General features: G+C 41.4%; 3 protein-coding genes and 1 long non-coding RNA gene across 4 annotated transcripts in view; 2 read left to right on the forward strand and 2 right to left on the reverse strand.

Moving 5' to 3' along the window:
- chrac1 (chromatin accessibility complex subunit 1) overlaps positions 1-24,751 on the forward strand; it is a 269,061-nt gene that overhangs the window by 234,455 nt on the left and 9,855 nt on the right. The gene's annotated exons all lie outside the window — the stretch shown is intronic.
- On the reverse strand, positions 1,045-13,661 carry LOC308331357. Its single transcript, XR_013965583.1, has 4 exons — positions 13,409-13,661; positions 3,870-3,947; positions 3,461-3,547; positions 1,045-2,372 (listed from the first exon to the last, which is right to left on the reverse strand). It is a non-coding gene; the product is annotated as an uncharacterized lncRNA (long non-coding RNA).
- Positions 14,042-19,466, forward strand: uqcrb (ubiquinol-cytochrome c reductase binding protein). Its single transcript, XM_080787317.1, has 4 exons — positions 14,042-14,118; positions 16,048-16,119; positions 17,152-17,318; positions 19,260-19,466. Exons 1-4 carry the CDS (start codon positions 14,100-14,102, stop codon positions 19,335-19,337), a joined length of 336 nt encoding a protein of 111 aa, XP_080643443.1. The 5' UTR covers positions 14,042-14,099; the 3' UTR covers positions 19,338-19,466.
- Positions 19,816-24,172, reverse strand: lrrc14b (leucine rich repeat containing 14B). The gene is made up of 5 exons (XM_080787316.1): positions 23,514-24,172; positions 22,357-22,527; positions 21,598-21,816; positions 21,076-21,317; positions 19,816-20,700 (listed from the first exon to the last, which is right to left on the reverse strand). Exons 1-5 carry the CDS (start codon positions 23,787-23,789, stop codon positions 20,028-20,030), a joined length of 1,581 nt encoding a protein of 526 aa, XP_080643442.1. The 5' UTR covers positions 23,790-24,172; the 3' UTR covers positions 19,816-20,027.

Below are 24,751 nucleotides of genomic sequence, written 5' to 3' on the forward strand. Positions count from 1 at the left end.
AACCTAGGCAGCGGTGGGCAGGCACTTACTTTATATAACACTGTGCCACTCAGGCACCGCAACTAAGTACATTTACTCAAGCACTAGCTGCACTGACTGTAAGTGCAGTGCTTCCTACTTATTAAGTGTTAAACTATATTTTCAGATCGTGATGATTGCTATAGTATAGACTAGAGTGTTTGCTCAGTAACTGTCTCTCCCGCACTTTAATAAACAGAATATAAATTCAGGTGGGGATACCAAGAGACAGAACTCATACAGTATACACTACAGGATAAATAATTAATTTTGAAGTGTTGACACAAACAAAAGGGCAGACGAAAGTGGAACCGGAACCACATCAAATTGAAGTGGAGAAATGGGTACGCTCTCCTGCTTGGTTGGAAATTATTTTGCAAAATATTTGTTTCTGTTTATTAAAGAGCTGGAGAGATGGGGGACCCATATTGCTTATTCGAAAATATCTTATACACAAACAAATATTGGTCAATGAATATATCACAGATATTCCAGATACATTCCAGAGTAAATATTTGCATTACTAGTTAAAAAGTATTTGATTTTCAGAGTGTTACTTTGTAACCCGTTAGTTCCAACAACACTGGCAGGCAACGTGTAAAGCAAACATAATGGGCAATTTGGGCATGCACAAGCAGTACAGTGAGAGCTTGTATATCTGCTATTTTTTGCTATTTCTGAAAATCTTTTAACACTTTTTGGACATACAAGGTTTCCACCTGACAGCGATGACATGGCTCATTATTGTTGCTGTTGCGTGTCTGTGCTGGTACTTCATGCCGTGCGTGTGCTGGGATTTCATGCTGCATAGAGGTTAGAGAACTTGATGAGCCTCATCTGTGTTTACTTTCTCCATGCTTGGACTGCGTGTGGGCCAGCCACCCATAGAGATATAGCTCATTAAGCTACTGTACACTGTGTGTGTGTGTGTGTGTGTGATTGAGGGTATGTTTGTCTGTTTAGTAGCTTCAGTGTTTTCATCATGTGTACATCAGAATTCTTAAATAACCTCACTAGGACTACTCATGGGTTTCAACATTTTCCTTTATTGAAAGCAGTGTTAAATAAGTTACATTGATTGTAGTCTTGCGAGCCAGATTGTTGTCTAGCAGACTTTAAAATGCTTATGTTTTTTAAATAAGAAACCACATTCTTGAATTTGTTTCCCCTCTTTTTGAAGCCTTGACTCCATCATTCAAGTTTCAAGAAAGGTGGAAAGAGAGAAAGAAAACAATGTTAATCTGAGCAATATGAAATGTAGACATATGGTACATGATATATGCATAATGTGCATGTTTTATCTGTGTGAGATATGTTTCAGCCTTCAGCTTCTTTGTTGCTGTTCAACTAACAGGTTTGCTTTCTGTATGACTCCATGTGTATCTTCAGATACCGGTATGCACTTTGGCCAAATGTTTTTCCACACACTGTACAACTAAAAGTTTACTCTCTTGCATGTGTTCTCATGTGCACGTTCAGATTTCCACTTACGCTGAAGGTTTTGCCACACACTGCACATTTAAAGGGTTTTTCTCCTGTGTGACTCCTCATGTGTTGTGTCAGATATCCCTTGGTAGTCCAGCCTTTACCACAAATTGTACAATAAAAAGGCCTCTCCCCTGTGTGAGTCCTCATGTGTTTCTTCATATCACCCATATGATAAAAGTCTTTGCGACAAACTGTACAACTGAAGGGTTTTTCCCCTGTATGTATTCTCATGTGCATCTTCACACTTGCATTTCGAGTAAAACCTTTGCCACACACTACACAAGTAAAGGGTTTCTTGCCTGTGTGAATCATCATGTGTTTTCTCAGATCATCGATATGGTAATAACCTCTCGGACAAATTGTACAACTAAATGGTTTATTTGCTGAGCAATTTCCTAAAGATTGTGTTGTATCAGATGAGTTCAAGTCCTGAGACAAATTGTAAACCAAAGATGACCTTAATCCCGACACATTTTCCGCCTCGTGTGATGTCATTGTGTTTAGGGCTGAGTGTTCTTCCCTGGTCTCCTCCCACTCATCACTGTCTTCAGTGTCAGAACAGTTTGAAGAAAGGAGCTGGACATCACTAGTTGGTTGTGACGTTCCACGCTCCTCTACATCAACTTGTGTTTTCATGTGTTCGGTTGAGGTGCTGGGTTGAGGCATTGTCTCTCTGTTTTTATTGTAAACTTCACTTTTCACTGACAGTAAAGTCCGTGTTGACCCATCAGCCTCCTCTGGTGCTTGAATTAAATCCTCCTGTTCCTCTTTTATCTGTGGAGGCTCTGGTTCCTCCTGGATCTGACTGGGGCCCCTCTTCTGCTGCTCAAGGGAAACCTCTTTACGGACAGGAGTTGGAAGGAAGTCTAGACAAAAGATGAAATGAGAGCCAACGTAACCTTTTTAGATTTTAGTGTTATTTTTATTCCACGCTTTGTGTAACCCATTATTTCACCCAGTGTCAATTGTCTAATGTAATCCTTGGCGCTACCAAACTGGGGAGACCAACGGACTGACCTCATGCTTCCTTCAATGCATGAGGAGTCCAAGCCACTTCTTTTCACCTGATAGGGGGGAGTTTCCCTGGTAGGACGTAGTGCGTGGAAGGAACACGTTATTCCAACCAGTTCCTTTCCCCTCCATCAGGCGCCCGGCTGACCAGTGGGAGGCAGTACAGAGACCAAGATTACTGCATGTTTTTTGTGACCCTAGGGGACACGGGGAGAACATGCAAACTCTTTTGTCAACCCCACCTAGGGCACTGATGACACGGAGGAGAGAACACGCCCACAGCGTCCCCAGCGGGAATCTAGCTGTGAGGCGACAGCACTTGACTCTGCAAGTGTTATTTCAATTGTAAGATAAAGGTCACATTTTTATATCATATTTCTCCTTTCCCCAAGAACATCAGCAGTTGCAGTTATGACTCTTCTTATTTACCAAGAGCATAAAATCTGAAGTCACTAACAATTTAAACCTTAAACACTTAATTGAGCGGAGACCCCCAGGGATCTATACTTCAATGTTCAACATGCCTGGTAACACAGCCAGTTAGTGAACTAACGTTTATTTTTATCATTAGCCCATTAAAACCGGGAAAGTATCTGTGTCATTTTAGACTTTAGCTATAGGATATAGCAACATTGTTTTAGTTTTTTTCAGAAAACTCTTAGGATTTACAACAGTGGGTTAAACACAAATTCTTAAAAATAGCAGATATACAAGCTCACTTCGTGCCCCACTGTGAGCTTGTACATCTGCTATTTTGGAACATTTTTAAAAAATCTTGAAATAATCTTCTCTTCTGGGGGGGGGGGGGGGGGTCGGGTCTGCATACAGATACATATCACTTTTGAAAACTACTTATTTAGAAGGTATTTGTCGAATCGGCCTAATGGCTTAATGGGTTTAATACAACAATAGTCTTCTGTTGTTACTGGTTGAGGGAGCTTACCTTGGAGTGCAGGCATATTATCGTGGTCAGCCTCATCATGCCAGCTGTCCTCACCAGCTCTAAACCACGGTGCATTCTGTGCCAGTGCTAAGAGAAGGATATTGTTGGTAAAAAAAAATAGTGCGTTTTGAAATCAAGAGGACATTAAAAGCTTTTCTAGAAATGTAAAAACAGAATATGAATATAAATATTTATATTAATATTAAATAATCACAACCTGTTTCAATGGAATCAGTGTAGTTATTATTCAGTCACAAGCTCTTGTTGATGCGTTTCATTGGTTCAATATTTATAATGAATCATTAATTAACGTAAAATATAACAAAAAGTTGAAATAAGGAGAAGAATCAGCGTCATGTAGTCTAGTTTGTGTAATGCTCTCTCCCGGCTGCTGTTGAAAAGAGCTTACTTTGAGTTGTATGCAGGGTTGTGTTGACGGACCCCAACTGGCTACCCTGGTCTCTTCTCTGCACTGTGACTGAATGTCCTGAAAGAATGCAGTTGTTAGTACTGGGCTGGCTACTGTTACGGCTCACAATAAGCTTCACCAGTTTATATTCAACCAGTGAAATGTAAAGACAAAGACTACCAGTTTATATTCAACCAGTGAAATGTAAAGACAAAGACTACCAGTTTATATTCAACAAGTGAAACGTAAAGTCAAAGACCAACATTTTAACCATGTCCAAACCAGAGCTTGCCACCAAATCAAGTTGTTAAGAAATGTTGATTGACTACCTTTTTCAATCTTCACTAAAATAGTTGTGATCTCAATGGAAACAAGGCCTGGGCTTATTGGGTTATTCTTATGTTGTATAAATCTGTGCCGCCTAACCCAGCTTGTCTTTTTTTTTTTACAAACTGTTAAAGTAACCAATCAATGGATTCTAGCTTTAAATTGCATGCAGGTCCTGGAGTGAAGCTATTCTTCCATTAGCAGATTATAAAGTGCCTCTGTGCTGAAACCTGCCATTTAAAATCCAGTTTTTGATAGTATGCAGTTGTCTGATTACCATATCAAATCCACATAAATCTGTTACTGATCAACCATACGTCCTCCATGGAGGATCTCTAGTTTCTGAATGTGTTGTGAGAATAAACACACAAACACCTTCTGGTGACGCTACAGCCATAGCATGTTTTATTAAGTATTTGGATAATTAGTCAACTATAACCATTTTCATACAAAAAGGTGTGTTGAAACATAAAAATGCACTAAAAAAGAGTTACAAATAAACACATCAGAAACTGAGAAATGTATTTTCTTTTTTTAACCTTTTTTATTTTGTGATATTACAGAGCAAAAAAAATGTGAATGATACCCATACCCACTCTAGTTATTAGACTGATAGAATGTTGAACTGTTAACGTTGCCATGTTGGGACTGTTACATAAATACTGCTGACAAACTTCAGGCAGAGGACCCTCTTGTCAAAGCAAACATGCAATAGTGTGTGTGTGTGTGTGTGTGTGGCTGGCTCCAGTGAGCCAACATGCACAATAGCACCCTGACTCCCGTTTGATCAGAATGGGTGTTTTTACGACCCTCCATGATATTGACGAGGTGCAGAGGTGACATTACCGAGGTAATGACATCAGCTTTGACAAAGTCAGGTGCGCTCTTGCTACTAGACACAACAGATGAGACTGTTATTACTTAGGCACTACGAAAAACCAAGTCAGAATGTCATTAAATTACAACAGCCATTGGCTGTTATCACACAGACAATGGCTGTGTTTAGAAGAAAGGCTATTCCTATGTAATCCTTGTTCACATACAAGTCGTTTGCCTAGTAAGTATTTGGAACGACGTACAGCAAAGGCACTCACACTCTACATCTACAACATAAACTAATTTACACTTTTTTTAAATTCCCCCCCCCATATGCATTACAATATTTTAAAGTTATATACAGTCATTTCATCAGATATATGCCAGATTTGCATATATCTAAATATCAACAGCGTCATTTGAAAAAAACAAACAAACGGAGTGAATAAATCAAATAAATAAGTGTGTCTGTGTTTTAAAGGGTGAATTAAGACAGTTGTTATACAATACTCTTGTTAACATGACACCCGCGTTAATGGCCTGCAGTTTTATTCTTACAGATTTGTAATATAAAATGCTATGCCAACATTTCCACTTTACATTTTCTATGAAGAAGTGCGATGTTGAAAAGATATAGGGATCTATTTTCATCCATGCTAAATCCCTTAACCTTAAACTACTTTGAAAAACATTTTTGAATAGTTAAAATAGCCAATCTACAAGCTCACAATGTGTCAATGTAGATCAGCTAGTTGAACTATTCAAAAATGTTTAAAAATAGTTTTTTTTTAAAAAGAAAGAAAAAGGCAAAGTAGTTTAGGACGAAAATAGAGCCCAGGGCCAGATTTACCTCCTCAAGGGCCCCTGGACTAGACAAAATGTCAGGGCCCCCCTGGGCTGCCAGGTGCGATTCTGCCGAAAAAGAGAAAAATCCAGGGTATTTTGCTTTAATTTTGCTTGTGGAACTCAGCCCCAGGGCTGTAGCTGACGTTTTTGTTGTCCTACTCACAACTATCCTCTAGTTAGAGGATAGTTGTGAGAAGGGCAGACAGCAGAGAATATAGGGTATTTCAAGTCAGAAACAGTTAATTTAAAAGCTTGCAGTATTTTAATGTTTTAGAAGGACTTTAACAAAATACATTTTCTCTTTGATTTTAGTTAGTATAAACAACGCTTATGTAAGAAACATAGTCTTACACCTATTGAACTCAAACTGATCAGATGCTATTGGCATAATGTAGTGCTGCGAGTTAAAAACCAACAAGATTGCACTCTAGTGTCAGTTAATGGTCTTCCAACCAACAATATAGATGCACACTAATTAGTAAAAAGTCAGACACTAGACACTATGGGCCCTATTTTCGTCAGTGCTAAACAAACTTCTTAGCCTTTTTTTTTTTACTAATTTTGAGACATTAAATACATTAATGATTAAAACATTAAAATTGTTCATCTAACCAATCTACATCAACACGTTGTGAGCTTGTAGATCAGCTATTTGAATGATTCAAAAAAGATTTTCAAAATAGTAAAAAGGCAAAGAAGTTTAGGGATAAGCCAGGGATTTAGCACTGACGGAAATAGGGCCACATGTAGATACCGTATATACACACTAAACTTAACTATGTCAAATTTTGGTTGTCCTTCATTAAAAATGGGAGTAAACTTAAAATAGTGTTTTCAGCAGTCATGCGGAAAGCAGCCTTTATGTTAATGTTCATTTAACAATGACTACCGACTATTGAAAGGGAAATACTGGTATAATTAAAAGGGGTTATATCAAGTTCAAAACAGGTGTATGATAATAATAAGAAACTATGACTTTCTGTATTGGAATGACTGATCATGTTTAGTCTACATTATGAGGGTTTCAGCTCAGAGGCAGTCTTTAAGCCCTTGTCACTGTTGCCCATGGTTCTGTCCTGCATGGATCTCCATGTGACTCCTTAGACTTGCACTTTGGCCAAATTGTTCGCCACAAACTGTACAATAAAATGGTGTCTCCCCTGCATGCGTTAAGGCCATGTGCCTCTTCAGAGTTTCAGTACGAGTAAACTTTTTGCCACAAGCCTCACAAGTAAATGGCTTTTCCCCTGTATGGCTCCTCATGTGCTTCTTCAGGTCACTCATTTGCCCACAACCTTTGCTACAGATTGGACAAATAAAAGGTTTCTCTCCTGTGTGCGTCATCATGTGCCTTTTCAGGCTTTCATTTCGACTAAACGCTTTACCACAAACTGTACAGCTGTACTGGCCGACCGATTGCTGCTTGTACTTGAATGAGTGCACCATAAACGAACCCCCTTGGACCCGTTGAATCTTTGAACAACTAAAGGTTTCCTGCCCTCTGCGACTTGTCGTGGCGGAGGAGGTTTGTTTGGTTAATGTCAGGTCTTTAGGCACCTTGTTACTCAAAGTCAACCGTTGTCCTTTCGCTTGTTTTGTTTTGTGCGATGACGGAGACCAGTGAAGATCCGACTGATCTTCGCTAGTCTCCTCAGGCTCCCACTCTTCACTGTCTTCAGTGACCTCAGATTCGGAACAGTTGGAAGAGAGCAGCTGGACTTCACTAGTCGCTTGCGATGTTCCATAGTCCCCTGCATCAGCCTGTGCGTTCATGTGCTGAGTTGAGGTGCTGGCTACAGGCTCTGTGTCTCTGGTTTTATGTGATGCCAATGTTGCCAACACTGACCCAGCCGCCTCCTCTGGTCTCAGAAGTAGCTCCTCCTCTTCCTGTTTGATCTGTAGAGGCGCTGGTTCCTTCTGGACCAGACTGGGGCACCTATTCTGGTGATCGGGGGCTACTTCCTCTTCACAGCCAGGGAGGAAGTCTAGTCGAATAGAAAATGAGACAAACACTGATCAATTAGCTTATTTAGACCTGAGGCAGATTCTATTTCACACACACACACACACACACACACACACACACAACACTGATGAAGGCTTGACACCAAAACGCATGCGTTGTCATCTGCTCTGCAGCATACCACGCCTACTTCAGCATATATAAATACAAGTGCCTTAAAGGACTGTTCCGTGAGTGCTGGTGTTCTCTTTGTTAGAGACTTATTGTAAAGTTACCTTTCCAGACCGTGCACCCGGTAAGAAAGTTCTATATCGTGAAAACTAGTCATGCTTGCACCCTTGATTTAACTCATACACTGCCAAATCTATTTCGCCCGTTCATTTTACCGTTCCAGCATCATTTACTTTATTTTTTTATCGCACCCCCGGTCGATTGCCGACACACAAACACACACACATGTGCTGTGTTCACGGGAAGAAGAATAAAACACCCGAGAAAAAGCCATTTCCGCATTTCCAATAGACAGGGACCGGATCATCATGTACAAAATTATGATAGTTTCCTTTGGGACTGCAATAAGCTTACAGCGTGTCATGAGGCATTGTGAGCAAGTACATCAACTATTTTCACAATTTGCATCTGTGGAACCAAGTCCAATGAAATGAATTGCCTCAACTCTTACAATTTCAAGTGCCTAACAAGAGAACATAGAGCACTCACAATGGTAACGGGATGTTGCAGAGATAAAAATCCCTTCACTGTTGAGTGGCTAGTCTGGCTAAATAGTTTTAAAAAAGAACGCACATCTTAGCTATGAAGATAAATAGCTAATTTGAAGAAAGCTTAATTCATTTAGTTTACATTAGTATAATGTAACGAACATAGAGATAAACGATAAACGTCAACATTAGTCACTTGCTATGTTAATTGTTAAGCTAAGTAGACCTACATTAACAGTAATGTTAGTTAATTTTACCTGAAGTCTGGCAAACAGAGCTGGATGGTTCTAGAGCCCAACCGATGCCACAATTTTGAGTTCGATGCCGATCCCGATTTTGTTGAGTCCTAGGCGACCGATTGCCAACTTTGGCCAATATTTTGCCCGAAAATGAAACATTTTCTAATCAATTTGGTAAACTTAACACATCTCCTGCTAGGTATTCATTAATTAATCATTTGGCCTCTGCCCAGATCTATTCATTCTGATTTTATTTTCATCCCACGATTTTGCAACCCATTTTTTCACCCAGTGTCAATTATCTAATGTAATCCTGGGAACTACACTTCCTCTGCCAACCTGGGGGGGGGGGCAGCAGACTGACCTCATGCTTCCTTCTATGCATGAGGAGTCCAAGCTGCTTCTTTTCACCCGACAGGGGGAGTTTCCCCGGACGGACGTAGCGTGTATTCCGACCAGTTCCTTTCCCCTCCATCAGGCGCCCCAGCTGGCCAGGGGGAGGTAGTTTAGAGACCAGGATTACTGCATGTTTTTGTGAGGGTAAACCTGTATATAGGAGGGGCTAGCGCCCCTCAAAAATAAATTTAAAAAATAAATCAGATTATTTATTTATTGGCCTCTCCTTCTTCACCGTACTGCTTGCTGTTTCGCGCATGTCGTTCACTTCCTTGTTTACGGCAAGGAAACTTAGAGAAGGAAAGGAAATGGGAGCCATTATTTCTGAACAATTGAGACCTTTGTCATATAATCGGTTCAGGAATATAAAAGAAGAAATATCACAGGTTGTTTTCTAATCACTTGCTTTTCGATGTGCACAGTATATAATTTTATTTGAGGATCTAAACAGCAGCAGGTATCGTTTCTGGCTCGGAAGTATCGCGATATTTGACTGATAGACAGGTAGCGGTGGGAAGTCTCACGATACTTGGTACGTTCAGAAAGGTGCTTTGTGCTCTTTAGATACCATACGTGTATAAAATTACAGTGTTATTTATTCTGCACTTCACATTTAAAGTAAGATTTCATTATCTGAATATTATATTAATTAAAGCCACGTGGAATCTGCAGTTTGGGGTCCCTGGACTGAGAACCACATATCTAAATGATGCAAAGGTGTTTTAGCCCCACTAAATGAACAGGTGCATTTTTTGTATTATTGATTTTTAAAAGAGAGAAATGTTTAAGTATACTCTATATTGCATTGCAGTTGTTTTGACAAAACATGCTGGAATACAATGCCAGTATCTATGGCAGGATCCATGTGTATGTTCATCATGGAATTGGAATAGAACTCTAGTAGGACTCAAAGTGCTTTATTGCTCTAAAAGAGTGTGTAGCTCGAAATGTCACAGTAAATGTTTTGAATAAAGCACTTGTATTATTGATGCCCAAGAGAGAGATAGAGAGTATATATATATATGGGCACCTGCCCAGTGTTGTTTTTGGCAGCAAATTTCTATTTTAGTTTAGTCATAGTCTTTGGACTGAAACTTCATTTAGAATCTAACACTAACACTAAAACATTCCAGGTGACTAAAATGTGACTAAATCTAAATTTTAGATTTAGTCACATTTTAGTCACCTGGAATGTTTTAGTGTTAGTCTAGTTTTAGTCGACTAAGTGTCATGCGATTTTAGTCGACTAAATCTACAGTTGATTTAGTCGACTAAAATTTATTTTGGCAGGCCTTGATGCCGTTGTAATGACAGATTTTACACTTTCTGAAAATAGCAGATCTACAAGCTCACAACGCATTGCTTGTAGATCTGCTATTTTCAGCATGCAACCAAGTGTACAATGACTTATACTGGATCTCTTGTCCACTAGTCCTTTCCTAACATTTGTCTAGTTTATTTGTTGACGAAATTGTCAACATATTTAGTCTTAGTCATCATAGCTTAGTTTTCATGTAGTTTCCATTTAGTTTGTCAGTGAAAAAGGGTAGTCGATGAGCAATTTTTCGTCTTAGTTTTAGTCAACGAAATCAACACTGCTGTGTTCTTTTTCATTCATTATGGAACGGCAAACACTACATTTTCATGTCTTCTGGTGAAAGCACTCTGCTGATGGATGAAATAGTCAACACACCTGAAAATGTATGTTGTGTTTACTAAAGAGCTAGAGAGATTAGTAAAACCCTGAACAAACACTCTATAGCAGCAATTCAACCTGAAAAAAGGTTTAATACTTAGTCTCTCTGCTCTTCTATTGAGGCGTTTACATTCTGTGGTCAGGTGGGACACCTACTGGTTGACACGATGCATTGCATCAAAGAAAAACTAAATTAAAGCTGAACTCAGGCAGGAGCACTGGGTTCGAACCCCTGGTAGATCATGAAAGATGTGGATTTCAACTTTAAATAGTGAGAGCGAATGTGCTTTAGAATTCCCACTCTGTGTTCCCTCTCTAAGACATCCACCAGTCAACATGAGCAAAAACATAGCAGATCTACAAGCTTACACAACACATCACGATATGAGACCTTGTGAGCTTGTAGATAGCCCTTTTTGTTGTATGCAATTTGTTTGTATGACAACGTATAAAATATGGCGTAAGTGGTTAATCTGACCAATCTATTTAGCCGCAATTTGCTAATCTAGATTTAGTTTATAATGGGATGAATCTAGGGTTGCAATACCCTCCATTGACTCCCGATCTGCTTGTAGTAAACTATGTTAAACTCACCAACATTGCAGCTCTAGGCCAAGCTTGAATTATCCTCTTTCAACTGCCGAGCCTTTGTTTCATAAAAATCCAGGCGTAGACATGTTATGAGTCATAACATGTCTGGGAAGTCAATGGAGGGTATTGCAACTCTAGATTCATCCCATAATAACAAAATCTAGAGTTGTACATCGCGGCTACAATCTATTTAGCTGATTATATTGACAAAAAGATAGATACATTTAATGTGTCTATCTTTTTGTCAATATAATCAGCTAAATAGATTGTATATAGATTGTAATAGAGAATAATAATTTATTATTATCAATGAATCGACAGAAGGAACTAAATTTTTTAGTTCCTTCTGTCGATTCATTGATAATAATAATAAATATTATATAATAAATATGAGGTAGACCAAGAACCCATCATCAATATCCTCCAAAATAATCTGTATATTTAACTATATAGGATAGTGAACAATGCACCTAGCATCTGTCTATAATATGCTTATATTAATAATATCTACAGTAGATTACAACTTTCTCCCAGTTGGCCAGCCCATGTTATAACCAGAACGCACCCTGGCTGGTGTCAGCGACCAGCAGAAGTATGAGAAGTTTAAGAGCTCGTGCCGGCATATAAACCATTTCTTAGATTATTCTTTCCCTAACTAACTCCGTTTCCTTTTTTCCTGAGCATTAATTGGCATCCAGCACTATAGCCAATGGCTATAGCCACAATTTGCAACTCTAGATGTGGGAATGGGATGAATCTAGAGTTGCAATACCCTCCATTGACTCCCCACTCATCCAAATTTATTTTGCGATCTGCTTGTATTAAACAATGTTAAACTCACCAACATTGCAGCTGTAGGGAAAGCTTGATTATCCTCTTGTTGGAGTTTGAAAGCACTCGTTTTTATTAACGGGTCACACTGCTACCTCCTGCATTATGTGCAAATTCGAAACAGGTGGTACGCAGGGCCGTTTAGTGACTTCGACGAGTGCTTTTATTAAACGTTGTTTAATAAAAAACAGATCACAAAAGCAATTTGGATGATTGGGGAGTCATCCAATTATTAAAAAAAGACAAATTAAATGTTGGACTTAATAACCACTAACAAAGAACCTTCTGAACTACAGTGTGTTTGTTGTGTGTGATATAATATACTGTGTGTGTGTGTGTGTGTGTGTGTGTGTGTGTGTGTGTGTGTGTGTGTGTGTGTGTGTAATAGCCATACTCATTGTAAACCTATGCTTGTTAGGCATCTGCTTAATGCCTACCGGTAAATTGTGATGAATCAATAATAATGAAATAAAGTACAATAAAGAATACTCCTATTTTCTGAAGTGACAACTATTAGCAAATGTAGAATGTTCCCAAAAGTTATATGGTATGTTACTTCTCTTGTGGGTTTGATTTTTATACTGTTTTCTAAATCACTGAAAGTCACTGAAAGCGTTATGTTTGACTAACAACTGTTTGTTTACAGGAAGACCAACTGGCACGCAGGTGTCATTGATGCAGATACTTTTAGTAAACAAATACACTACACTACACACACACACGCGCACACACACACACACACACACACACACACACACACACACACACACACACTATATATAAATGCACCATTTACCGTTATGGGGGCCCATGGCACATAATATTCTCTAATGGGGATATAAATACATGTCTGTGGTGGTCCTTCACACGATTACATTTGAGAACCGCCGTTATAAAGCATTAGCATGTATCAACCTCATATCTACGCTTTAGCTTCGATATGAGGTTCCAAACGGAGCTACCTTAACTTAAGTAAATACAAACAACTGGTGGAAAACACACTAGTATCCCGATCGATACTGGCTTAATTACAAAGCTGATCATTCATGTGATTAAACGATATATAATTACAAAACCCGTTTGTTAAGATGTAATTAAAATAAGTCATGGCAAACCTTGCTGTTGAGAGGACTGTCTCCATTGCAGGTCTAGTTGTTGCTGGTAGTCAACTATAGTTCTGACAAACACTGCTAAAATGTCCTCAGCCACGGCCGTCAGCCGCTCGTTGACGAATAACCTCAAGGTCTCTATATCACACATTGTATTATCGTTTAGTCCAGACAAAATAACAGAGGCCCAACAGCAGCCGTTTTATGTCGATGGATGGAACGATCAGAGCGAGGTTTTGTTTTTTACCAGTTGGTTTTACAAAACTAGCTCTATGGTCATTGTAAGCAATGAACGCAGACAGCACTTCCGGGTCAGGTTTCTTGCTTTACAGTTGGCGCACTACTGCCGCCTGTGGGGGTGGATATGTTTACAAAATGCTGTACCCCCGGCCTGTCCCCCTCCCTGCTCCCTCCAACTGTATTCCCCATTTCAACTGGTTTTATTATATTTTGACACTTGCTTTGGCAATGTCAACGTATGTTTTCTCGTGCCAATAATAATCAAGCTGATTTGAATTGAATTGATATTGCTCTGCCCTCTGCCCACAGTAGGCCTCGACTCTGTTGGTCCAATGGACTGAGGGCTCGTGGCCATGAACAGCCAATCGCAGCACAGAGGGCGGGAGATGCCGGAAGAGAGCTCCCACAATCCTGGCTCCACCGCTCTCGTCGGTCTTCAAGTTCTCACTGTATCAAGATGGCGTCGAGGGCACCAGGTAATTTATCTCCCCTTCTCTCTGACTGTCTGACATGTGTTTACTCTTTATCTGGACAGTTATAACGCTTATAAACACACAATATATTCGTTTATTATTCACATTGTTTCTTATCGTTCTAGTGCTCGTTAACGTTAAATAACGTCATGTGGTGTGTGTATGTGGGGTCACTCTTCTCTGTGGTGTGTATGTCCTCTAACTAGCCTTGCTAACGTGGCTAGGCTAACGTTACGAAAATAGAAAATCTACAAGCTCACATCGTGTCGCGTTCGCGACGCGTTGTGAGCTTGTAGATCTGCTATTTTCGTACGAGTGAGACCGACGAAGTCAGTCAGCTGAGGGGTTTTTATAGGTTTGCTTGGTGATGGAAATAATATCATGATAGTATTTACCGTCTGGTTATCTGGTCCTATAATCTTTGACAATATAGGCCATTTAGCATATTAACTTAGGCCCTGCTACTGTATTCTGTTAGCACTATATGTACCATGTGTGCATTGTGATCAGTTATCTGATGCAGTGGCTTGTTTCAGTTGTCGTATTTGTCGTACAAATAGTTGCCTTTAATGATTTGATTCATTGTACCTTTTGTCATTGGATGTTTTATACATAGAAAATGCATTGCTGTTTGTTTGCAAAGGGCAGATAAGAAAAATAACTTTATATACATACACAAACCACCTGTACCAATAATCAAAATAAATAATCTGCTATTACCAAAAACATGTAATACACAGCCAAATTAGCCAATTGAAACACGTCTGATAATTATGAGAAAATTAAATAATAATAATTGATGTGGGTCAATAACGTTGTTAATCTATATATTATATATGTTCCTAAATTATGTGATCTGTTCTGAGGTCAGCCGGGTCACTTCAGTGACTTCACTCTAATGACAGAGGCTGGAGGTGAGATTTGTGTCAAAAATGGAAGTGAGTGACACTGCCTCCAGGTCAAGGACCTCTGACTCTGTCACAGTCCACCTGGCAGCGCAATGATTTATAATTCATTAATTATAAAATATTAGTTACATATATACCATTATAGCCATAGTAGTACATTGTTGAGATTGAATATACCGGTCAAATCAGTCATATGTTTTTGTTATTTGTCATATCGGCCCTGTGCAGTTTTTAATTACATAACTTAATCATTTTTATGTTCCAGTGTTAACTGCAAAAAACACAATTAGATCATTGTATGGCAGGGGTTGACACTATGGTCTCAGAGGCACTTGCCCGTCGGTCAAGTACAGGACAGTTACAGAGCACTCTGGCCACGTTCAGGTGTTTAAACAGATAACTCGTCCATGTTGTGTTTATAGACGGTTGCGTCCCCTCTCAAACGAGCACTTGCCCAGTTGGGCAACCTGAAAGCAAACTCAACCTGCCAGGTGCAGGTGGGCAACCCTTAGTGTCAACGCCTGTATGGCAATTTATTGTCAAATTTGTCAATGCCAACAGAAATGTGATGTCAAGATCGGGCACCTCTATCTGTGATCTCGTGTTGAGTTGTAACTTAAGTCCTTGCAGTTGGACCCATTTATAAAGTATGTGCTGATGGAATAAATCAGTTTTATATGAGTAAAACAGTCCAGATGGATTATGACTATTTTAGTTGACTGCAGTCTTCCAGGGCTCTATCCTTAGTCCACTTTCCATCCACCAAAATCTCTGCTGAAAATAGCCGAATTACATTGTGACGTGTTTTGCGAACTTGTAGATCGGCTATCTTCACTTCACTGAATGTTAGCCCACTGAATAGAAAAATTAGCGTTCATGTGGTTAATCACTTAAACCCTTCATGGTTGACCGGAGTCCCTTGGGTGTGTCCTTTCTGTTTTTACTCTACATGAAACATCTACGAAAATAGCCGACCTGATATTGTAGTAATTGTTGCCTGTGTGTCTTTCTTGTCTCTTCACAGTGGCGGCGACAGGGAGGCTCTTGGAAGGGTTCTCAAAATGGTATTATAACCTGTGTGGCTTCAACAAGATCGGTAAGAACAATGTAACGTGTACATAATCTAAAGCAAGGTTACCCAAAGACATGTCATCACATAGATAGAGGAAACATAATGTCTTGGCACCATGTACTCATGGTGCGGCAGTGGGTGTAGAGTGGCCGGATGGGAATTGTGAGGTTCACAGTTTGATCTCGGGCTCCCCCAGAGTTACCCTACGTTTTAAGAGCGGGCGACAGCCAGACGAATTTTCTGGAAGTGAATTATTTGTCAATGGGACCCGGCAACTACTGGCGATAGAGGAGATAGCAGGCGATGGTCGAAAAGTGGGCGGGGGAACGTCGGCCGAAAAGATAAAAATAATTCATCTTTTGGGCGACGTCGCCCGGCGATAGTGGGCAATAGCCAATGAAATTCAAGCGACACTCGCCGTGGGTCTCTAAGGTCTCCCGCTGTTAAAACGTAGGGTTAGTGTCGAACTGTCCTTGAGCAAGACGGAACCCCTAATTGCTCCAGATGTACAGGTTAGTACCTTGCATGGTTTCCTCTGCCATCGGTGTATTAATGCGTCTGTGTGAATGGGTGAATGTAATGCACAATCAATCTATGTAAAGCGCTTTGAATAAAAGTGCTATATAAATGCACCATTTACCATGGTATGGACATTAAATCAGGACAAATTATTAATTGCCAACTATTTCTGAACTAAAGTGTCTGATTGCATAATAATAACTGGTAGAATGGGGGCTATACGTTTTGGATTAGTGAGGTTAGTTAGGTTAGAGGTAGTGAATAACCAGGTTTAATAATCTGGCATGTGTAGTGTATATCACTGCTTTAGCATTTTTATGTCAAGGGCTCCTAAATGTATTTGGCCGCTGACCCCCATATGAAAATATTAGGTGCCAGGGACTCGACCCCCATAAGTGATTATAGATTTTGTGAGAAGATTTGTGTTAAAACTGTAGCGAATGTTTCAAAAGTAGCTCATCTTCAAGCTCACAAATGTGTCCTGATTTTGTGATTGTGTGTGTGTGTGTGTGTGTGTGTGTGTGTGTGTGTGTTAAGGTTTGATGCGTGATGACACCATCTACGAGGACGACGCCGTGAGGGAGGCACTGCGGAGGATTCCAGAGAAGGTCTACAATGATCGGATGTTCCGACTTAAGAGAGCCCTAGACCTCAGCATGAAGATGCAGATCCTGCCCAAAAACCAGTGGACACAATATGAGCAGGTAGGCCTTGATGGGGGGTAACTGTTAGGGCTGTCATGATTATGACATTTGCTTGACGATTATTGTCAATTCAAATAATTGCAATTAATGGATGTGTTTCTGAAGGTGAACATTGGAACATAATAATTAAAACACTCGAACTGGGAACCTTCTGTTTCCCAAGTGATTGCTGTACATCCTGAGCCACTGCCACCCCAAACGGGGTGGAATACTATGATGATACTTGCCAGTTACCAGATGGTTAAACATACATAATTCCACTTAATATTGTGCTAATTATTAAGGAAAAACGGTGCTTAATGTGGGGAGATCCTTTCACACTTTTTCACAACACAGATTGGGACGTTGCCTAACAAAACCTTCACCCTTCTGTGGTGAGATTAGTTTTTGTTTAATCCCAGTTCATACCACTGTGTCCCTCGCCAGCAGTAGGCTATGCACTGGAAACACATGCATGTCATCTATCTATTTATGCACCAAGTCCAAGTCCCTGTACGTGTGTGTATGTACGTACGTCTGTAATCCACGTAACTTGAAAACCATTGGCCCCACCGACTTCAAATTTGACACACGTGTTCCACACCACCACAGGGAGTGCAGTGCCCGGTGTCAAGTCTGTCGGATTGCGGGTTGTCATCACAAAAGCCTCTACCCGGGCTCCGGACAAGGCCCAAACCAGATCACCCCCAGATCTCCATATATGGAGCTGGCCTGTTCTGACATCACAATGATCTTCTGACATCACAATGATGCGTGACCTCGCCCTTTATTAGCTAATTGATCACACCTGATCACCCTCCAACTGTTCTAGTTATTTCAAAGAACAAAAAAATCACACCTGTGTTAAGTGAGGTGCGCTCTTATCATCGTACATAATCATGAAGTAACATCGATTTGCATTCCATTCATTGTTAATGGGAATTTAATCATTGTGTAGGACAAAAATTCTGATTCGCTCAGACACATTCGACTGCATGTCCGAACGTTGTTAACACTTTGAGGGCCCGGGCCTATTTAATTCATTAATAAAATGTGCCCATCGTCAGCAAGCGCCCCTAGGCTGCAGAGCGATGCGATCAGTTTTCATAGCACTAATTTGACGGAGATTATCAATCTCCGTCTCGGTCCCGTGCACTTGAATTTACGCCATGGGCCCCGATGGTGGTGTTAACGCATGTCGATCCGTTGGTGTGTCTAATCTGCGTGTGCCAAAATATTGAGAAGTCTCTTGATAACAGCTGTGCGGTCAGAAACTGCCTCTGAACTATTTAGATACAGTAACTCAATACAGTGCACAAAAACAAGACTGCATTTATCCAAACCGATTATTCACAATTAGGGATGTCAACGGGTAACCGGATAGCCGGTTAGCCGACCGTGAAGAAATATCAGAGTATGCTTATCAGCTTTACGGTTAATTTGCATAATAATAAATGCGTGTTCTGATTTTAAATCTCTTTATTTTAGATAGTTTTTTAGTGATAGTACAACATAAACATTACAGAGACTTTCATTCGTCTACCAACGTTAATGATGTAGCCTATACTATAGTATACATGCATATTACATTTGGGGTAGCCTATTAAAAAATAATAATCAACAACCGTTAATTAACCGGATAATGCCATCGGGTAACCGATCAGTAATCATTCAGTAATAGTGTTTATTCATATGCCTCTCACTGACTTTCCATTGAACCTCCAGTTTGCCTCATTGTGACGAATCCTTTCCTAGATATCCTTCCTTTCTTTATACCTTGAAGCTGGACAGGAAAACAAACTTTTGACCAATGGGCTCGACTCAATTAATTAATTGCAAAAGTAATCTATAGAATAATCGCTATGGGAATTAATTTATAGTTGGAGCCCTAGCCAAATTTGATGTAGTAAAAAGTTGAGTTTTTAGTGAGGGATGCTCACGTTGTCCATGTGCCTTCCACAGGACGTCCATTACCTGACCCCTTACCTGACCGAGGTTATTAAGGAGAAGAACGAAGAGGCAGATTGGGCCAAGAAATGAAGCGGCTGCTTATGGTTTAGTTGTCCTTCTAGTGTGACTGTCCCCTGTTGTAATATAATATGAAATAAATTGTAACCTATTGCACTGTGTGCTCATTAAAGAAATGTAATTTTTTTTGATCTGTAACAATTTGTCTACTGCTGTTTTTTCAAATATATAACACACCCTGTAATGCAGCCTTTTAAGACCAGGAAAATACACTATTACAACATCAGTAGTTTATATTTTGTCTGGGTTGTGGAGTGGGTAATAGTCTTTTTTTTATTGGCCTAAAATATTGTCTATAGACTATATACATACATTCATGACTTTAGTCCACTTGCAGACCGGCTGTCAGTATTGAACAATTGTTTATTGTTTATTTATTGCTTATGTCCAGGAGTGAGGGCCTCGCTGTGGATGCTGTTGCCCATTGTGGCTGCCACATGACTTCACTGTTTAAAGCTAACATTAAAAGTCCATAGACGTGGCTTCCATATATGGCAGAGTCACTTTTAATTCATTGCAGATTCACTGCCACTACTACGAGACATGAATGCAATGTGTTATTGTATAAAACGAAACCAGTCACAAAATGTATTTATAGGCTATTGGCCACATGACACATCTGACGTCCTCATAAAGTGCCCTTAAACATCCATGTCAGCCAAGTCCATAGACTTGGCTGACATGACATGATTTAAATCTGGGTTACTTTGTCTGACTTTGGGACCTCCTGTTGTCCACATCAGTGATGGTCTGAATGAAGTTCCCCATGATGTTGTTGAAGGACTTCAGTATGGTAACCCCCAGCTCATTGCTGGTTTCGTTGATTTCCGGGTCGTAGGCGCCCGTGAGCGGCGTGCACACCTCCACGTTCCTCCCGGCTCCTGCCAGGATGCCCATCACTCCAGCCCTGACCTCCTCAAACGCCTCCCGGTTGTACTGCTGCAGGGCCGAGTCATCCACGGGATACGTGACGTTGTCGGGGTAGCAATCCCGCGGCACCGGCATCTCCACGTACCTCAGCTCGGGAAGGACGACGCTGACCGCCGAGAAGATCTGCCGCAGCGCCGTGGAGCTCAGCGGGTTCCCCAGCAGCTTGAGCTTGCGGAGAGCCCGGCAGGGCGCCAGAGCACGGAGGAAATCGTCCACGTGCTCGTCCTCAATGCCGCACTCCTCGAGGACGAGACAGGTGAGCGTGGCCGAGGAGTGGCTGAGCAGCTTGCGGAAGGTGTTGGGGAAAATGTCGAAGATGTCGTGTCCGCTTATGTCCAGGAGTGTGAGGGCGTCGCTGTGGATGCTGTTGGCCAGGTACGCCATGTCCACCTGGTTCAGGCTGCAGTTGGCCACTTCCAGACACTGAAGTGGAGTGTTGAGTGGACTGGAGAGACAGGACAGAACATGAGATCAACTAGATTAGAGGCCTAATTTAAACAAAAAAAACAATAGGGATGGGCTTAACAGTGGTCACCTTGTAGGTCTACTAATAAGGGCAGGCTTTTGTGTGCACCCCAGGCAGTTGTTCAGATTCAATATTTAGTATTGGTGTAGGGTTTCATCTGACATAGGACAATATGTCAAGTCAAGGTTTATATTTTTTAATGGTTTTGCCACTGATTTTAGTGTTGGTCATGGTCATACTACTGATTGTAATTACTGTACAGTTTTGTTCTGCTGAGCATCTCTGATGTAAAATCATGAATGACTATAAAGATTTATTTATTTACTTTAGAGAAGACTGTGGACCCTCTCTCACCTCAGCAGTCTGCGCAGGTGTCCGGTGAGCGTGGAGAAGCCCATGTAGAGTTCGGTCAGGTGCCTGAAGTGTGCCAGCAGCTCCCCGATGGTGGCCAGCAGGTCCTCCTCGTCCGAGCCCAGCCTGCGCACGTCCAGTGTCCCCGCGGGAAGCGTCAGGGACTGCAGCTTGGGCATCTCCACCCTGGACAGCAGCACCTCCAGGTGAGGAGCCTCCAGCGGGACGTTGTGCACCATCTCCAGCTTCACCATAGACAGGGCAGAGTATGTTCATAGTTCATACAATATAAGTTATATAATTGGGGTGGTTGTATGGTCGCCGTCGCCCTGCTCTTCTATTGAGACATTTAGATGATGAAATGATTAAACATCGAAATGATCTGATCTGGAAGGTCAATATGGGATTTATCCCCTGAGCAAGCAGGCAGGCGCTACTAGTTCAGTGTTAAACATTTTAGCACTGGCACAGGAGAACCGGGTTAAAATACCTTTAGAACAGAAAAAGAAATAGAACTATAATAACCTTGGTAAGGGACTTCTCCGGCTCGGTCAAGCGGAGGACGTAGAACAGCTGCTTGAGCTCCATGGAGTCGGCGCGGAACCCGACAAATCGCAGCTTGAGCGGGCAGTGGCGGAGCAGCAGAAAGGCCTGCACCACCGGCTCGTAGTTGCGTCCCGTCACAAAACCGTTCAGACGGACTTCCACCGACGTCTGGAAGGCATACGAGGCGATGTCGGCAGTCTGCGTGACATTAATAGGCCGGCTGTCACAAGCAGTGGTGGAAAAAGTGCTCACATTTTTTTACTTTGCAACACAGCAATGACGTAGGAACTCAAGTAAAAGTATTCATCATTTACTTGAGTAAAAGTACAAAAGTGTTGTGCATCAAAATGTACTTAAAGTGGAACAGTAGAAGGTAAAGAAAAATCATAATCATCATTATGCAGAAAGTTTTCAAATGTATGAAATCTAAATCATAACCAGTATGCAGAAAGTTTTCAAATGTATGAAATCTAAATCATAATCATTATGCAGAAAGTTTTCAAATGTATGAAATCTACAAGCTCACAATGCGACACGTTGTGAGCCTGTAGATCGGCTATTTCCACATACTGTATAAAGACTATTCATTATTATGTATTTTAATTATTGATACAGTCACTAATTTCTTTGTATATTTCAGTTATTATTATACCAGTTCATTTATGCCCCCAACAAACAACACAACAATGAAGCGTGGGGTAAAATGCTATGATAGTGTGTGTGACTATAGTCCTATACCTGCATGGCCACCAGAGTCTCATAACACATCTGTGTGAGCATCAGGGTCCTGGCCCAGCGGCCCAGTGTGGCTCCACAGGGACAGGCCTGGTGCTCTGTGTCCTTCAGGCCAGTCAGGTCCACCACGTGGAGGGTCTTGGCGTACGTGGTCGCAGGGCTCAGCACGTAATCCTTCACGGAAACACAAAATGTAACAGCATTTTCCTTCGTTGAGACTACGTCTCGTCCGGGGGGGGGGGGGTCCTTTCCTTTGTCATGCAAAGAACGCCCAAATAGCCAAAGTGTTGTTTAAAAAAGAAAATATATTCTAAGACAGTTTTTCATGATTTCTTTCCCCTCCTCTCCTTTCCAATTGGTCCCCCAGGTCGCCCCCTGATGAACCCCCTGGGGGCCACGAACCACACTCTGAAAACCTGTGATCCACCAACAATCATCAATCGACAGTCAATCATCTCCAGACACCATCAAATCAGGTGCGCACAGAACCAAAGCAAGACCAAAGAGAATGCTGCGAACCTGCGACATACAACCTATATAGAGAGCATTTAACTATGAACCCCCAGGCCAGCATCCTTAGGGCCGATTCATACTCCTATTTTAGAACCGAATAAAAGTCGGTTCGGCTCTGTAGATCCTACAATGTGACGTCATTTGAGGTTCCGGGGGGGGCGGGTACCGTCTAAAGTCGTCTCTTCGGTGCTACTGAAAATTTCTGACGAGCCAAAATCATTTCGGCACTACAGCGCCCGAAACAGCGGTAAAATAGGAGTATGAATCGGCCCTTATTCTGGGGGCAAAATCACCGCTCACAACGCCTTCCATTGCAACACGTTGCGAGCTTGTTGATTGGCTATTTTTGGTGAATTTATTTGGTGTAGAGCAGTGGTTTATGTTGCTCTCAAGAGTTAAATTATTGTTAAACATCTGCATTCATTTACAAGAAGTCTACACAATTTGAGCATGTAGAAGAATTGTTATTTTGAACGTTTGCCTTTTAGCGCTCCTGTGGTACCAACATCAATACAGAATGGAATTGTGGATAAAATATTATCCAATGATAAATATTATTTCTTTTTGATATATGAAAAGGGTTTGAAGGTACATAGAGCCCTGGGGGGACTCTGGTCAACTAACTATGGTTTAATTAAGTGGTTATACCTCAAGCCGGTCAGAAAGGCCTCCAGGCTAACCCGGCAAGGTGCGGGAGGTGAGGTCCGCGGGGCAGTCGGCCGTGCTTCCCAGCAGCCTCTGCATGTTGAGCTCTGGGAGAGGCCAGTCGCGCACCAGGGCGTGAGCAGCTCCGCCTCTTCACGCAGGTAGCAGGCCTTGAAGAGGAGCGGGTAGAGGTTAAACGAAACGCAGTTGAGGTTCTCCACAGCGGAGGGACCGCTTGGCTGAAACCCTCCGCACGCGAGGAACCTTAGAGACTGCATGGTCCAATACAAACCCACGTCGGATCTTCAGTCCTTCTGAGGCTGTGTGACAGTGTACACCAAAGTGTTTCTCTCCAGCTGAGGGTGCTCACCTAAAATATTAAAATATTTAAACTCTCGGGAAACAGATAAGATACCGCACATGCAGTGCAAAATCAGAGCGTTCAGGTCCTTGTCATTACTGCTGGCATTACCAAAAAGAAACAATAAAAAATGTAAATAAAAACGCGTCTTGGTGGACAGTGGACACGACCCCTTGAGGCTGTCAGCTGCTGGGTTCTTAACTTAAGCTAATGGTAGTAGTCCCCATGTTTCGGCCCTTCTGTTTTTGTTGACTTCCTCTGTTGCTGTCCCGGTCGTGCAATCGTGGTTTTGGGGCTCTGTGTTTGACTGTGGAATGAGGAATGAGGCATGGGCTCTGGTGGTCGCGCTAGCCCAGCGAGGAAGGTATTTTTAGAAGCAGCTGTCTCATGTCCTTAGTGTGGCTCTGACAACGGAGTCTACTTTTGTCACCTTCAGTGTCACAGCTTTAGCACAGCAACAATGAACTCAATGCACGCATGAAGCCATCCAACTCTGTCCCCCAGCATTGAAATGACCTCCTACTGTAAACAAACACACCAGTGAAGAGAATAACAACAGAACTATATTAGGCCTACAATAACTGTATACTCCCCTCTCACACATAAACTACAAACACACACACAGTCACACAAGTTTGCAATGCAACCAACTATGGTTTCAGTGGCATGTAAATATTCTGCAGCCTATGTGATCGATTTGTGTGTGAGTGATGTTAGGATGTGGTGGAGAGAGAGATTGTGACAGTTTATTTAATACATTGACTGACAGTCTGACAGCAGGGAATAGACAAGTTGAAGGCTTGCATGTATCCAACAACCAAAGCAAAACAGTGTCAAAGTGTGTGCCTGTAACCATACACATGGTTAGGACAAATTATT

Source organism: Protomyctophum bolini (genome assembly GCF_963924005.1).
Source record: "Protomyctophum bolini genome assembly, chromosome: 17".
Taxonomy (NCBI): domain Eukaryota; kingdom Metazoa; phylum Chordata; class Actinopteri; order Myctophiformes; family Myctophidae; genus Protomyctophum; species Protomyctophum bolini.